This window comes from Oryza sativa, chromosome 6 (assembly GCF_034140825.1).
Source record: "Oryza sativa Japonica Group chromosome 6, ASM3414082v1".
Classification (NCBI taxonomy): domain Eukaryota; kingdom Viridiplantae; phylum Streptophyta; class Magnoliopsida; order Poales; family Poaceae; genus Oryza; species Oryza sativa.
The window spans coordinates 18,226,986-18,241,368 of NC_089040.1; the positions used below are offsets into that span (position 1 = coordinate 18,226,986).

The 14,383-nt window shown below is 42.1% G+C and overlaps 1 protein-coding gene and 1 long non-coding RNA gene across 2 annotated transcripts; one reads left to right on the forward strand and one right to left on the reverse strand.

Moving 5' to 3' along the window:
• The first annotated feature begins 599 nt into the window (after window positions 1-599).
• On the forward strand, window positions 600-3,604 carry LOC4341100 (cysteine-rich receptor-like protein kinase 10). The gene is made up of 7 exons (XM_015785702.3): window positions 600-962; window positions 1,050-1,163; window positions 1,245-1,390; window positions 1,454-1,667; window positions 2,170-2,407; window positions 2,534-2,684; window positions 2,979-3,604. The coding sequence occupies exons 1-7, from the start codon at window positions 851-853 to the stop codon at window positions 3,306-3,308; spliced, it is 1,305 nt and encodes a 434-aa protein (XP_015641188.1). The 5' UTR covers window positions 600-850; the 3' UTR covers window positions 3,309-3,604.
• A 6,267-nt stretch (window positions 3,605-9,871) lies between these two features.
• On the reverse strand, window positions 9,872-11,798 carry LOC107275657 (uncharacterized). Its single transcript, XR_010741794.1, has 5 exons — window positions 11,533-11,798; window positions 11,372-11,437; window positions 10,764-11,274; window positions 10,582-10,639; window positions 9,872-10,129 (listed from the first exon to the last, which is right to left on the reverse strand). It is a non-coding gene; the product is annotated as an uncharacterized lncRNA (long non-coding RNA).
• Window positions 11,799-14,383: the final 2,585 nt, after the last annotated feature.

Genomic DNA, 14,383 nt, shown 5'->3' on the forward strand with positions numbered 1-14,383 from the left:
ATGATAAGTTATGGGACTTGGATATGTATTTTGAGAGTTTAAGGATCTAGATGACACACCGCTACAAGTTTAAGTACCGCCTGTGCACTGTACTCATAAAAATAAGTTAGCTCAGTAAAAGGGATGAGTTAAAAATCACGGATTCGAGTCATGGTACGTATAAGAGTTTTTTTTTTCTCATGCCATGCACGAATCTCAGTGTGGCGTGAATTTAAAATACATCCGACAGAAAAAAAAACAAGAATAAGCCATACAAATCTGTCAGGAGATGGATAGCTATTCCGAAATTAAAATAATTAATACTGAATTAATTATGCGTTAATAGCCCATCTCGTTTTGCGTATCTTCTTAATCTCTTCTTGGCTTCTCTCAAACACAACAATAGTATATTTATTCTTTTAGTTTTCAAATAATTATTATAGAATAATTTTATTTTAAGATAAATTAAAGGAACTAAAGATGAACTAATTCTAGATGCGAGTAGTATCATTGGAGCAAGTCGTGTTGGGCATTTCTATCCTGGGCGGTCAAAAAAGCGTCCGCCGACTGCCGGTAACCTCAGGACAGAACAAAAAGGGAGGCAGGCGCGCCACATCCACATGGTGGCACCACGGCACGGCAGGTGGAGTGGAGAGGTGAGGAGGCTGGGCTCACTTGGCAACTACTTGTCAGCTGCCGCCGTCGCCGTCGTCGTCGTCGCCATCGCCGCCTCTTCGCTTCTTCATCTCCCCACTCATCCCTCCCATTCCCACCTCCTCTCCAGTTCAGTTTGCCCCTCTGATCGATCTGTTCCCTAGCCAAGAAGCATCGATCAGCTGAGTGAGCTGGCAAGCGAGAGATACTAGCTAGGATGTACGACGTGGCCGGGGAGCGGTGGAGCGGCGGCTGCGGCGGGCACCACCGCCGGCTGATGGGCGCGTCGTCGTCGTCGGCTCCGGCGCCGGCGGGGGAGGACGACGCAGGTGAGCAATCAGTTGGTGGTGGTTGGTTCTTCGTTTGATGGTATGGCTGATGGATCGCGATGAGGTTGGGTTGGTGGTGGTGTGCAGGGAAAAGCGGGTCGAGCAAGGACGCGATGAAGATCATGGTGTCCGTGCTGGTGGTCGTCATCTTCTGCACGCTGCTCTACTGCGTCTACTGCTGGCGATGGCGCAAGCGCAACGGTCAGCTTCTCCTCCTCCTCCGCTTCTCTTCTCCCTCGATCCCCTCCTGATGGATCGAATTGGATTGGTTGGATGATTCAGCTGTGAGGAGGGCGCAGATGGAGAGGCTTCGGCCGATGTCGAGCTCCGACCTGCCGCTCATGGACCTCGCCTCCATCCACGCCGCCACCGACAGCTTCTCCAAGGCCAACAAGCTCGGCGAGGGCGGCTTCGGCCCCGTCTACAGGGTAACGAAACGCCATCCTCCTCCTCTCTCCTCTCCATTGATGAGCTGACCACCGGTGGAACAGGGCGTTCTCCCCGGCGGCGGCGCGGAGATCGCGGTGAAGCGGCTGTCGGCGAGGTCGAGGCAGGGCGCGGCGGAGTTCAGGAACGAGGTGGAGCTCATCGCCAAGCTGCAGCACCGCAACCTGGTCCGCCTCCTCGGCTGGTGCGCCGAGCGCGACGAGAAGCTCCTCGTCTACGAGTTCCTCCCCAACGGCAGCCTCGACGCCTTCCTCTTCAGTACGCCTCGCCCTCTTCTTCTTCTTCTCCTCCTCCTTCTCGCCGCGCCGCCATTGCTGCTGCCACGGTCACGGCTGGTGGTCTCGCTGTCTCCTCTCTCTCTCTCGGTCACGGTAGTTGGAAAATCCAGCGGCTCTGAGCTCGCGCCATCAATATCCCACCGTACGAGCAATTAATCCGCCATTGATCTCCAGCGACCAAGCAATTAATCCGCCCATCGATCCACATCCACGGATCAACAGTAACCCACCACCACTAACACTGTTCTCACATACTCACATGGCCGTCCTAGAATACTGACAATTACGCTAGCTAGCTAACTAGATCGTCCTAATTAATCAAGATCTGATATGGCTGTTAACTAAAGCTTGCAATTTTTTTTGACCGTGCATTAACAACTACTAACTCTGTTTCGAAATATAATAAATCATAGTTAAAAATATTTATATTTTGAGACGGAAGGGAGTAACAATCAGTGACATATGGGTGAATTTTGTTGCAGACGAGGGGAAGAGCGCGCAGCTGGGGTGGGCGACGAGGCACAACATCATCGTGGGGATCGCGAGGGGATTGTTGTACCTGCACGAGGACTCGTTGCTGAAGGTGGTGCACCGAGACCTCAAGGCCAGCAATGTCCTCCTCGACGACAAGATGAGCCCCAAGATCTCCGACTTCGGCATGGCCAAGATCTTCGAGGACGAGTGTAACGAGGTCAACACCGGCCGCGTGGTCGGCACCTAGTACGTTCATTCACCTTATGCTTTCCCCCACCCAAAGTTCAGTTCATCAAAAAAAAAAAAAACTTTTCCTCTTTTTCCTATCGATTTGTACTCAAGTTTTAAAATGTCACAAATTTAATCTTGTAGTGGGTACATGGCGCCGGAGTTCGCGCTGGAGGGCGTCTACTCGGTGAAGTCTGACGTGTTCAGCTTCGGCGTGCTGCTGCTAGAGATCCTCAGCGGCCAGCGCAACGGCGCGCTCTACCTCGAGGAGCACCAGCAATCCCTCATCCAAGACGTATGTATAGTAATCTCTTCGTTTTTTTAAATAGATGATGTTGTTAACCCTTAATATATTTTATTTAAAAATTTTATACAAACATAAAAACATATAAATTATGCTTAAAAATATTTTATGATAAATTAAATCATTATAAAATAAATAATAAATAAATTAAAAAAGCGAAATGGAGATAGTAGCATACATTGCCTCCCATATATATCAGGCACCATGCATGGATTGATCTGGATCGGTCTCAAAGCAAAGTAAAGCAAGCTCTGAAACTCGGTCATAAACTTAATTAATTTTCAGGCGTGGAAGCTGTGGACGGAGGGGTTGGCGGCGGAGTTCATGGACCCGGCGCTGGGGCGGGGGTACGCGGCGGAGGAGGCGTGGCGGTGCTACCACGTGGGGCTCCTGTGCGTGCAGGAGGACGCGGACGCGCGGCCCACCATGTCCAACGTCCTCCTCGCCCTCATCAGCGACCACATGAACCTCCCCGAGCCCTCCAGGCCGCCCATGTTCACCAGGCTCCGGAGGGCGCTCCTCCTCGCCCCGCCGCTCATGACCACCAAGACCGACTCCACCGCCTCGCCGGTGTCCGTCAACGACGTCTCCATCACCGTCATCGAGCCACGATGAGGTCGTCGTCCTCCTCGTCGCCGCCGCCGATTAATTGTCTGGGGCTAGCTTCTTTTTTTGTACATATAGTGGTAGTAGCTAAGTGTTTAGCAGTTAGGTAAGTCTTTTCCTTTTACTCCTCTGAATGTTGTCGATGGCTTTTCTGAAGCTCTCAAGTCTCAACCATCACTGCAGGCATTTATCTGGTAGTAGGAGGAGAGTTAGTGAAGAGATCCACGAGGAAAATGTAATTAAGTATTATCCTTCCACAAGAGGGTTAATTAATTAATAAATCAAAAGGGTTTGGGTTTGGATCAGTGCTCATTGACTTGTTGGGATTAACCGCATCAACAAATTCAGGATATTTTAGGTTTGTGTTTTATTTTTCTTTCACCACGTGGAGGTGCAGCAGCTTACGTACGTGAAGGTCTTTTTGTATTGTGGACGACACTGAAGCGACTGCACAACATACATTGAACCTTGTAACGAGCGAGTAGTAGAGTCAGTCCCAAAATAAGCATAGCCATGTTCTATTTTAATCGTCCGTCTTATTTACTTTTTTTTGAAAAACTAAAAAAACATAAGTTATTATTCATATTTTATAATCTAATAACAATAAAAGCACTAATCATAAAAACCTTTAAATAAGATGGACGATTAAAGTTAGATAAAGACACTAATTGTTACACTTATTTTGGGACGGAGGAGTATCTTGTTTTGTTGCAGCTAATAATGTCTTGTCATCTACTCATGTTATGTGACCTCTCATCAGCATCCGAAGAAAACGGTGGTATGAAAGAGGGAAACTTTATGACTTCTGCTGCTCTTGGGCCACTGTTCGTCCACTTCTCACCGCATGAAAGGCATGTTGTACTCTCACCGTTTTAAAGTAAAGCTATTAATTCTATCATTTAAATTTTATTCAAAAGTAAAACTATTTTGTCACCTATTATATAATCTCACCTTAACCAATTATCACTATTCACCGCTTATTTTTTTATAACTATTTTCTCCTCTCAATCGATCCCAATATTTTTATAATCACTTTCACATATTTTCTTAATTGTCATATAACTTATTATCCCATCTTAACCGTTTATCACTATTCACTACTTAATTTTTGTACTAACTATTTTCTCCTCTCAACGGATCATACTATTTTCATAATCATTTTCACCTATTTTCTTAATTGTTGTATCTAACTTTAAAAATACTTATATTTTAGCTAGGACGGAGAAAATAGCAAATAGCTGGCTACTGGTAGTTAACAGTGAAGAGAACACATCTGTTGCAGCAGAGATCTGGTGTTGGTACAATATTTATGTTATTTGGTTTCAGATATGCATCGAATGATTTATTGTGTGCATAATTGTAAGTGTGATCCGAAATTTATTGTGATAGTGATACAAGGACGGATTGAGATAGAAAGAGAGTGGTAGGTCTAGACTCTAGAGTCTAGACTGAGCTCGGGTTAATTGAATGCTGCAATATTAGTTGGCTGAATTGGCCTAATATAATATGTTGTCGTCTATTTTAATTGGCAAATCAGAACACCTGCCGATAGCCAAACTTTGTGAACCATTTTACAAAAAATATAGTATCAATGTGTCACGATTTTTTTTCTTGATTTCAGCCACTTTTTTTCTATGTAATTACTACCTCTCTCTTAAAAATATGTTTCTTATTTTGAGAAGCACATTATAAACGCAACCGCTTACAGCATGTACACATACATCCCTATAAACGTACACATGTACACCCTACCCACATGAACATATCCGAAGAACTAGACCAGTATTTCTTGAGATTGACAAAGTCATTACTATGAACATCTTATTATCGATGGACACGTCGCCCACCACTGATTAAACAATTTCTTACATGTTCTCTTTCTAGTAGGTAATCAATTGTTTTATCCTAATTCTCTTATGTAGTTCATGTAAAAAATAATAATATAAGTTTTGGAATTTATAATGTAGATATGTGCAATTTACAATAAAAAAGTTAATATTTTTTTATAAAAAATTGATACTGTATAAATAATGTGTCCCTTTAATTTGGGGATTCGCCACTTGCAAGGTTCGGTTATAGGAGCAAGACGAATGGTGAAACTGTTTCCATAAGTCCATGTCATTGTCCATTGCGGAATTATTAGGGATGCATTTTGACATAATTAGCTCAATGTGCTTTTTTTTTGTCTGTTTTCTTTTCATTTTTGATGTAGTCTGATTTTTTCTATCAAATATATAGCATCAACACTTGACCGGATCTTTCTTAAATAATAGACATTAGATCAACGTCAGATGTAGCTACGCATCCCTTGAAATATGACAAATTTACATGATTTTCATAGTATTTAGTTCAGTTCCTTAAAAGGGGTTCTTTGAAGTTCTTCCAAAGGAGAGCTTGTTCAGAGGAATGTAGAGACCACTTTGAAATTCTTCTAAATAAATATATATTAATATAGGGGGTTGCTATACCACATGATCCCGTCCGGATATGATGATACCATGCAGGTATCAGATTCTGATACCAGTTGGTATCAAATCTGGTACCCGTAGGTACTAACTGATACCCATCAAGTATCAACTAACACCTCGTAGGTACCGACCATTGCTATCGGTGTTACAGATAAGACATATCTCATATACTTCACGTATCTAATATTATAAGGAATGATGTATTCAAATATGGGGAATATAGCAGATAAGAAGGTAAACTCCTTCCTTGAAAATAGAAGGTATCAAACTCCGACAGGAGGAAGGCAAGGTCTTATTTGCCGGTATCTCACATGAACTCTCCAAGTTCTACTTGGATAGAAAGTTGCCTACCATATAAATATATAGTCCTCCAGGAAGTAAGGGCATATATAGAATCATAAGCCAGAGCCACGAACCACATAGAAGACCAGTCAGGAGAAAATCAATAGCTAACCACCAACTTCAAGTCGCCGGATTAGTTCTTGATGAATACTAGTTGGTATGCTAGATTAGCTAGCTAATTCCACCTTTGTCATAAGTGTGATACATTCCAAAACTATTCATATAAATTGTATTAGGATTAGTTATTACCCATATTGGGGACCTTAACCAGTATAAAAATCCCTATCTCCCGTTTCTTTTATAGCATTCTCGAATATACCTTAGTACCAACATCCCCTATACTCCTAAAATATCATTATCGGTATAGACCGTCAATAGATACACATTATGTACCAATTGGTACCTTATCGGTAACGGCAGCTACCTATTGGTACTAGGCTGATACTGATGGATACCTAGCTTATACCTATCGGTACCAAGCCTGGTACCCATATGTATCAACCGATACCTATTGATTATCAAATCAGAGCTAAGACGGTGAGAGAACAAGGGATGAAGATGGTTAATATGATGACAACGAGCTCAGGCAATGCCAAATATGCTGGCCAGAGATCTCAGGGTTTCAAATCTGTTGTGAACAAGCAATGGAAAGGACGTTTCCTCCCCTATCCTCTCTTGGCCCTTGGCGACAATGGTGTTGGTGCTGGTTTTCCTTGATAGCGATGGCACCGGCGCTCCCCCTTCCTTCATTGGCCACGATGGTATACATGATGATGAACGCTCCCAGTCCTCCCTCGGCTACAGCTTCCCTTGACACGACCTAAGCAAGAGCAGTAGGAAGACCTCATCTGATCCTCCCAGCGCCTGGAGCAGCAGGAAGGAACTCATCCTCCTAGTGCGCCGAGGCGAGAGCAGTAGGAGGAGCTCATCCTCACGGCACCTACGACGCGAGGCGATGCTGTATGTGCTGGTGATGGTGATAGGTATGGGAACAGGAGAGTCCGCATCCCATTCCCATGCCGGCGAGTCTCAAAAACTGATCTGCAGCAGTAGTACATAAATTGGTGGGTAAGTAAAGTTCATCGAAATAAAACGCTATTTTGCGAATGGATGGTTTTTCGGGGATAAAAGCATAAAGGATAGAGGCTAAAGATGAATTAATTTTCAGGTAGAGCACCACATATATATATATATATATATATATATATATATATATAGAACAAAGTGTGTGTTGATAGAATTTTATAGGAAACAGTTTAGGTAGGGATCACCTATACATTTGTCGATAAATTTTCTCTTAAAAATTTGACAAATGTAATTATAGTACACTCGTGATGTAATTACACTGTTACTTGTATGTAACTTGCATGCAACTTTTAAAAATCTTTTCATAACATGCTATTTCGGTGAAGTGGAGGTCGTGGGAACGAATCCTTTCACATGTATACGTGTAGTGATTTTTTTCCTTCTTCACTTGCATAAATCTTGAAATATATCTAACGGTTCAAAATTACGTGAAAGTTACATTATAGTTACAATGTAATTATATGTAAATTACAGTATAATTATACTAGATTATACTGTAATTACATATGTTAAATTTTTAGTTAAAAATTTATCGATAAATATATAGCAAAATTGGTTTGGGTATGATTCCTTGTTATACCATGGCTCTAACAGATCGACATCACATCAAGCACTTCACACCGATCTAGCGGTCCATGACTCTAGCTAAGCGTAAGCTAGTAGACCACCTATACATTTGTCGACAAATTTTCTTCTAAAAATTTGACAGATGTAATTATAGTACAATCGTAGTGTAATTACACTGTAACTTGTATGTAATTACACTGTAACTTGCATGTAAATATAGTGTAACTTGTGTGTAAGTTTCATGTAATTTTGAATCGTTAGATCTATTACAAGATTTGTTCTGGTGAGGAAGAAAAAAAATCACATCACACACATATGTGAAAGGATTTTTTCCCACGACCTCCATTTTACCGAAATAACATGTTACGGAGAGATTTTTTAAAGTTACATCCAAGTTACATTATAGTTACAGTGTAATTACATTATGATTGTACTGTAATTATATTTGTTAAATTTTGGGGAGAAAATTTGTCGCCAAATATATAGCAAAATTGCTTCTAGTTTGGCTACTTGGTTGGCCAGCTGGCTCATCCTGCGACACAGAGGTCCAAGACGCGATAATTAAGCAACGTGCGTGCTTGACTACTGCTTGTACTTGTACATGTACAGGCATCTAACCCGGACGGTGTGTTTAATTAAGCTAGTAATCCAACGGCCCGTATGTCTCTCGAAGCAGGGCCAGCGAGCATGTTGACGTAGTACTCACTCGTCTGCATCCGAATCTGAATAAAAATCGTTCACAGTACTATTTAATCTGATATTGAATTTCTATTATATTTTAAAATGAAGGGAGCCTGTAAGTACTAGTTACATCCGTGGAATTGGGGGGATCGGATGGGGGCCGCGAAACACCGGAGCGCGGAGGCGCCACTGAATCGGCCAGAGATCGAGAGATGGGTCATGGGAGTAGGACAGGTTCCTACGCACGCGGCAGCGACGGATCATCCACCTGATCGACGATCATCGATCTCTATTTATCGATCCCCCGGCCAGCTGCCATCTCCGTTCAATGCATCGTATGTATCGTCGTCGCCGTCACCAACTAATGCCCACGGCCCGTATGTCCCAGAGGCCATTAAATTTGTTAAGGAGCCAGTAGCAGCTAGCGGCATGACAGTGACTCCATGTGTATCACTTCGGGCCGGCGGCTTCAAGCCTTCAAGAGTTCGAGTGATCTGTACCTAGCTTAGCTATAGCAATAGCTAGCTAGTAGTAGATGCTTGTGGGTTAGGTTTAATTAACTGTCTGCTAGTAGGTGCATCAGTGTCTCTTCTTCTTTCCTTCTCTTCCGTTTCCGTATACCTGCTCCCGTTGTTGGAAATTATTAAGACATGTGTTGTCGCTGTCTAGATGGGGACCCTGTACTTTATTTGCGAAGGACATGTTTAAAGCAACATGCCGATGGTATTTCAGTGACAGAAGGCTGTTTAAAAAAGGGGACGGGATATATACCATCCGACAGAAAAACATCTCATTTTTTTTTAAAAAAACTCATGGGTTTTTTATTGCTTCAAGATTCGTCTACCACACCTCTAACCCTAACCCCTCCTCTCCTTTCTCGTCATTCCTAAGTGCCGCCAGAACTCCCGAGTGAGCGCGCGTATGTGTTGCCTCGTAGGCTAATCTGAAAGTGTCAACGACGCAGATAAGCACTACTAGGGAAACGACTTTTAACGATGGGAGATTTGGTCGTTAAAAGTCCAAATGTGGTCGTTAAAAGTCACTAACGACCACTAAGTTTGTGGTCATCAGTGGTCGTTAAAGGCTCCGTCGTTAATAGTTTTAACGACCAAACGATTTTTATCCGTCGTTATTTCATTAACGATGGTGCTTTTTTGCCATCGTTATCTTATTAACGACCGTGTTCTTTTGCCATCGTTAATTCTAATTAACGACCATAATATTGTGTCATCGTTAGTTATTTAACGACGATAGTATTGCGCCATTGTTAATTTTTAACCACCTCCGTTAACATCCAATTTTTAATCACCACATGGTACACAACACGGTACACTATTGTTGATAGTAGAGAAACATAATTGCAGTCTGCACTGGCTCTTGGAATTAACATCCATGTTTATCACCATATGGATATAACATTTACATTATGTTCTGACCAATTGTAGACAATCAACCACATTTATTCATTGCAATACATAATAAAAATTTGTTCACCGCATCCAGCTAAATAATTAAGTCATTCAAACAGAACCAACATCTTGATGTCTATCAAAATTAAACACTCGATCTATAAGTATGTGCTTGGAGGTGTAGTGGACAAATTCCTTTGTTATACGATGATGATCCCATCAACATTCGCAGGTATTGTCTTCAGATGCACCAGTCTCATCTGTCTCACCATTGATCCTATACAACTTACAAAAATGATATTAGCTATTTAACAAGCTATGGCACTTCATACATAAAATTCATTAAGGCACATGAGTTTATCTCTTATGATGTCTTTCTAATGACACATCACTTCCATTCAGTGTAAAAAATTTGATATGATGTTGAGAAGAGCCAATATTTGCAGACATGTTGTGTGCACATTTGATATTATTCATAGAATAATTGCATGACCATGGAGAAAATAAAGTGCAATAGAATAATTTGCATAAACGAAGACTGGTAAAATTTAAACCTAAAAGGTGATGTTCAAATAATTGCTTATGTTTTGTAGTAGTAATATAAATGAATATCTTATTCCGAAAAGAAACTGAACTTACCAGAAATTTTGTTTAAGGAATGAGTAATTGCTTATGTTTTGTAGTAGTAATATAAATGAATATCTTATTCCGAAAAGAAACTGAACTTACCAGAAATTTTGTTTAAGGAATGAGGAATGCTTTGTCACCATCTAGTTTCATATGATTCCTGTAAATTTAGAGAGCTTTACTACATTTATATTTTGCAATGATATAAAAGGAGTAATTAACCTGAAGAAAACTAACAAATAAATAAAAGGAGTAATTAACCCACAATGTACAGTAGCTCGTACCAATTTAGATAGTGTGTCAGCAATAGCTTTACAGATATGGAAATAGCTCTTGTGTTGCATCCAACTTGTTGTGGCCTTGCGGGCAAAAAATCAAGCCCATCAATGACCGATCTTGTAGGAACTAATGAAAACTTGGAATACTACCTGACTATAATTTAGTCAGGCCAATGGAGTGTATTCATCTTGGTTCCTACTAAAATAGATTTGAACTGAAAATGTCAAAATATATAACCAATAGAATAATCTGAGAACAAAATGATGCTCCCATTATTTGTGTCCAAGATCATTCAATCGGTTATGTAACATGAATTTTGTTGAATGGAAAAAGGCATAAAAAAGAGGTTACTGTCTTGTGTAGTACTGCACCCGTCAGTTCTTGCCAGATCAAGCTGCCTCTCCATTGCTATTCAATTATCTCGAGTTCTCATAAAAAAAACATTCTCTTGAAATCCTTTAGTACATCAAGATGTCTCCGAAAAAATTACGATGCTACCAGACAATAATCTAGTAACTGTAGATAAAATAAAGCAATCAGTATATATCTACACTATCCTGCAAAAAACAATAATTTGCAGTATAAAAGAACTAACTCAAGACCATGCTCCCACCTGCTGACAAGCCCTGTGCGTCAGTTTTTGCCGTGCAACACCTCCCTGCCATCACAATTCGTCACGCTTGAGCACAAATTAAGTTACTAATTTTGGATACAGGGTTCGGGATGTTGATCAATCATCAATCAGGGCAGATCGGTAGGGATTTTCAAGCATACCAATTAGGGCGGCGACTAGCGAGGAGAATAGGTGGTGACGTGGAGATGATGTTGGGGTCATCGGGTCGACATGGGCAGATCAAAAGATCCAGCCGGCCTCTGATCCCCTCGACGGCGAGGTGCACCCCTGCAGCGCCCAGCCTCACTTGTGCTCACTTGCGCAGTGGTGGCGGCTAGATGGCGCAGGTGGAACTAGAGGCGACGGCCGGCAGTGCAGGCGCGGCAGGAGGTAGGCAGCCAGCGACGCAGTTGGGGTAGGCGGCGGCTACCGTCACGGATTGGAGGAGGTCTCCCTAAACCCTCGGTGGCTTGTGTAGTGGGTTGGGCTGCTGGTGCTTGGGATGGATGGTGGTGGTTTTGTGGAGTCATGGGCCTCCTTCACGTCAATTTTAATGACCGTGTAGCAGCAAATTTTAACGACGAGCTATTTAGTGGTCGTCGGATTAGAAAATCAGCTCCTCACCACTCGTATTCAGAGGATAACGAGGATTACAATTTTCTGCTGGTCATTAATGTTGGGATTTCTAGTAGTGAAGGCCTTCTTGGTCGGCCTTCGTCGCTTCTGCCGCCCCTTCGTTTTCCCCTTCTCCAATGGTTCCCTGCCACTGGATCCGCTGCCACCGCCTAATTCTTATAAACACATGCTCCGGTTTGTCCACGCCCCAACGATGGCCCAAACCCTCCTTCATTCCCACGGCTCCAGTGCAACCACTAATGCCTTGTCACCTGTCCGTGTCCATTGCATACCGCCAAGCCGTTGCCTCTCATGGTCATCCCCGTAAGCCTGGTGGTTTTCCCCATCTTCCTCCTCCCACCTTACCAACCTGACACACTAAACACTAACTTGTCAGGCTGCTGCTAGTCCCATAGGCTTGCCGGAGATGGGGGAAAGGAATCTTCGGAGCTGGAGTAGAAAGAGTTGGGATTGCCGGAGCACAAATTGCGATGTAAATCTTTAGGTTAGAAATTTGCGAAATTTTTTATCCTAATTTTCTATCAACAGCCATTTATCAACTATTTTTAATAAATCTACTACTGGCTTGCACTCTATATGTACGTGGATGTCTTCATCGTTAGTGAATGCTAGGAATTTACTACCAAATATTTTTTGATCTTATTTCCTACCAATTTAGTACAATGGATTGGGAATTCAATTTCTTTAAACTAGGTGATTCCCCTCACTTTACTATAGGAATTACTAAGTGATTTTGCCAAATCATGTTTGGAGAGAAATAAATTAAGTAGACTCTGTCATGGATTGTAGATGAAATATTAGGTCGTTGTTGGCTAAGATTTGCATAGTAAGATGAGTAAGGTAGAGAAAGAATGATAAAAAGTTATGGTTTATTAGTACTAATCACGAAACAAACTTATGTTACACTTTAAAGCAAAATATATGGATGAATATATGTTAAGTACTATAAAAATAGATAACTTGTTAGCTTCTGGAATGAAGATAGATCAATGCAACCGTGTTTGGTTGTTCAGAGATGGTTTGGGCCTGTGCAGCATTGGTGTGTTATTCAGTGGTTGGTTAATGTTGTTAATTAATTATTATATTGTTTTACTACTCTCAAATGGAGTATTTGTTAAATGCTGCTTTTGCAAATGATCCTTTATATCCATGTGCACTTGCAAATTTGTTGTGTGGCTTATGGAGTATTCCATATACACAGATTGTAATAATTATCAAACCTCAGTTGGATAAGTTTTCCGAAGAAGACGACGTTTAACTTATACCTCAGTTGATCTGCCTGTAGGAGTGGAGCTGAGGCCTATATCATTTGTTCGCTTGTTCTCTTTTCTTTTGTAAGCATTTAACGTTATTTATGATGAATATATCTATTAAATTGTCGATTCGTTTGTCTCCACTGATTTTTGAATGAGGATTGTATATACAAATTAGTTCGAAAATTACTAATGAATTTTCTGTTGTGAAACACATACACTGCAGGATCCTTTAATTTCCTACAATAGTTTTGAAAAAATACAACAGAGTGCAATTAAGCAAAATCCGAAAAATAAGGCATTTGCTGTGGACAACACCAGCTATCCATGGCGCTCAACTTACGGCCAACAATCTACCACTCAGAAAACATAGCAGCAGCCCAGGCTAAATACTACCCCAGCAACACAACTTTTAGATAATGGAATGAAATAACATCCCGGTTTTTACTCAAAACAGTTACAGCCAATTATTACAAACTAGCACTTTGTAAAAAAGAAAACCAAACTAGACAAAATAACATTATTCCAGTCTATTAGTAAATCTCTATCCATCATTCAGCAACACAACTAAAACCAAAAGAACACTAATACACCACATCGCCATTTGGGAGTGTTAGGGTTTCCTATTGGATCACCTAGGTTTAGATCTAGTCGGGTGGTTCTATTTGCAATGGATGAACAACAATAGATGAATGAACAAAGAGGGAGTGAGAGGATTTAGGGTTGTGACCAGTCGTTGTTGAAGAAGAGGAAGTCCGGCCGGCCATCGTCGTTGTCGTCGCGGGCTTGACGTGGACGGCGGCGACGATGTGCTCGGTTCCGATGGCGGTGATGCGGTTGCAGCAGCGACGGTGTCGACGACGAGGTGTGGCGCAGCGGTGGACTTCCCGTCACTGGCTGCGCCCCCTCGATCGGTTAGGGTTTATGGGTTGGAGTGGCAGCGGCGACGAACCTCGTTCCTTGTGTGTATTATCCCGTCCCGTCCTCCACCCCTCTTTATATGGCACAGTGTGACGGGGGCCCACCAGCCATTGGGCTGGGCGCCCCCGATCAGGGCGCGGGTCAAGGCCCCCTTGAGCCGTTGGGCTCAAGGGGAGGGAGATCCATCTAACATTCTCCCCCT

Bases quoted from the DNA above. Each gene is read 5' to 3' on its own strand.
- LOC4341100 (XM_015785702.3), top strand. From the start codon at position 851: ATGTACGACGTGGCCGGGGAGCGGTGGAGCGGCGGCTGCGGCGGGCAC. The intron at 1,391-1,453 runs GTAACGAAACGC...CCGGTGGAACAG, and splicing joins GCTTCGGCCCCGTCTACAGG to GGCGTTCTCCCCGGCGGCGG. The intron at 1,668-2,169 runs GTACGCCTCGCC...ATTTTGTTGCAG, and splicing joins CCTCGACGCCTTCCTCTTCA to ACGAGGGGAAGAGCGCGCAG.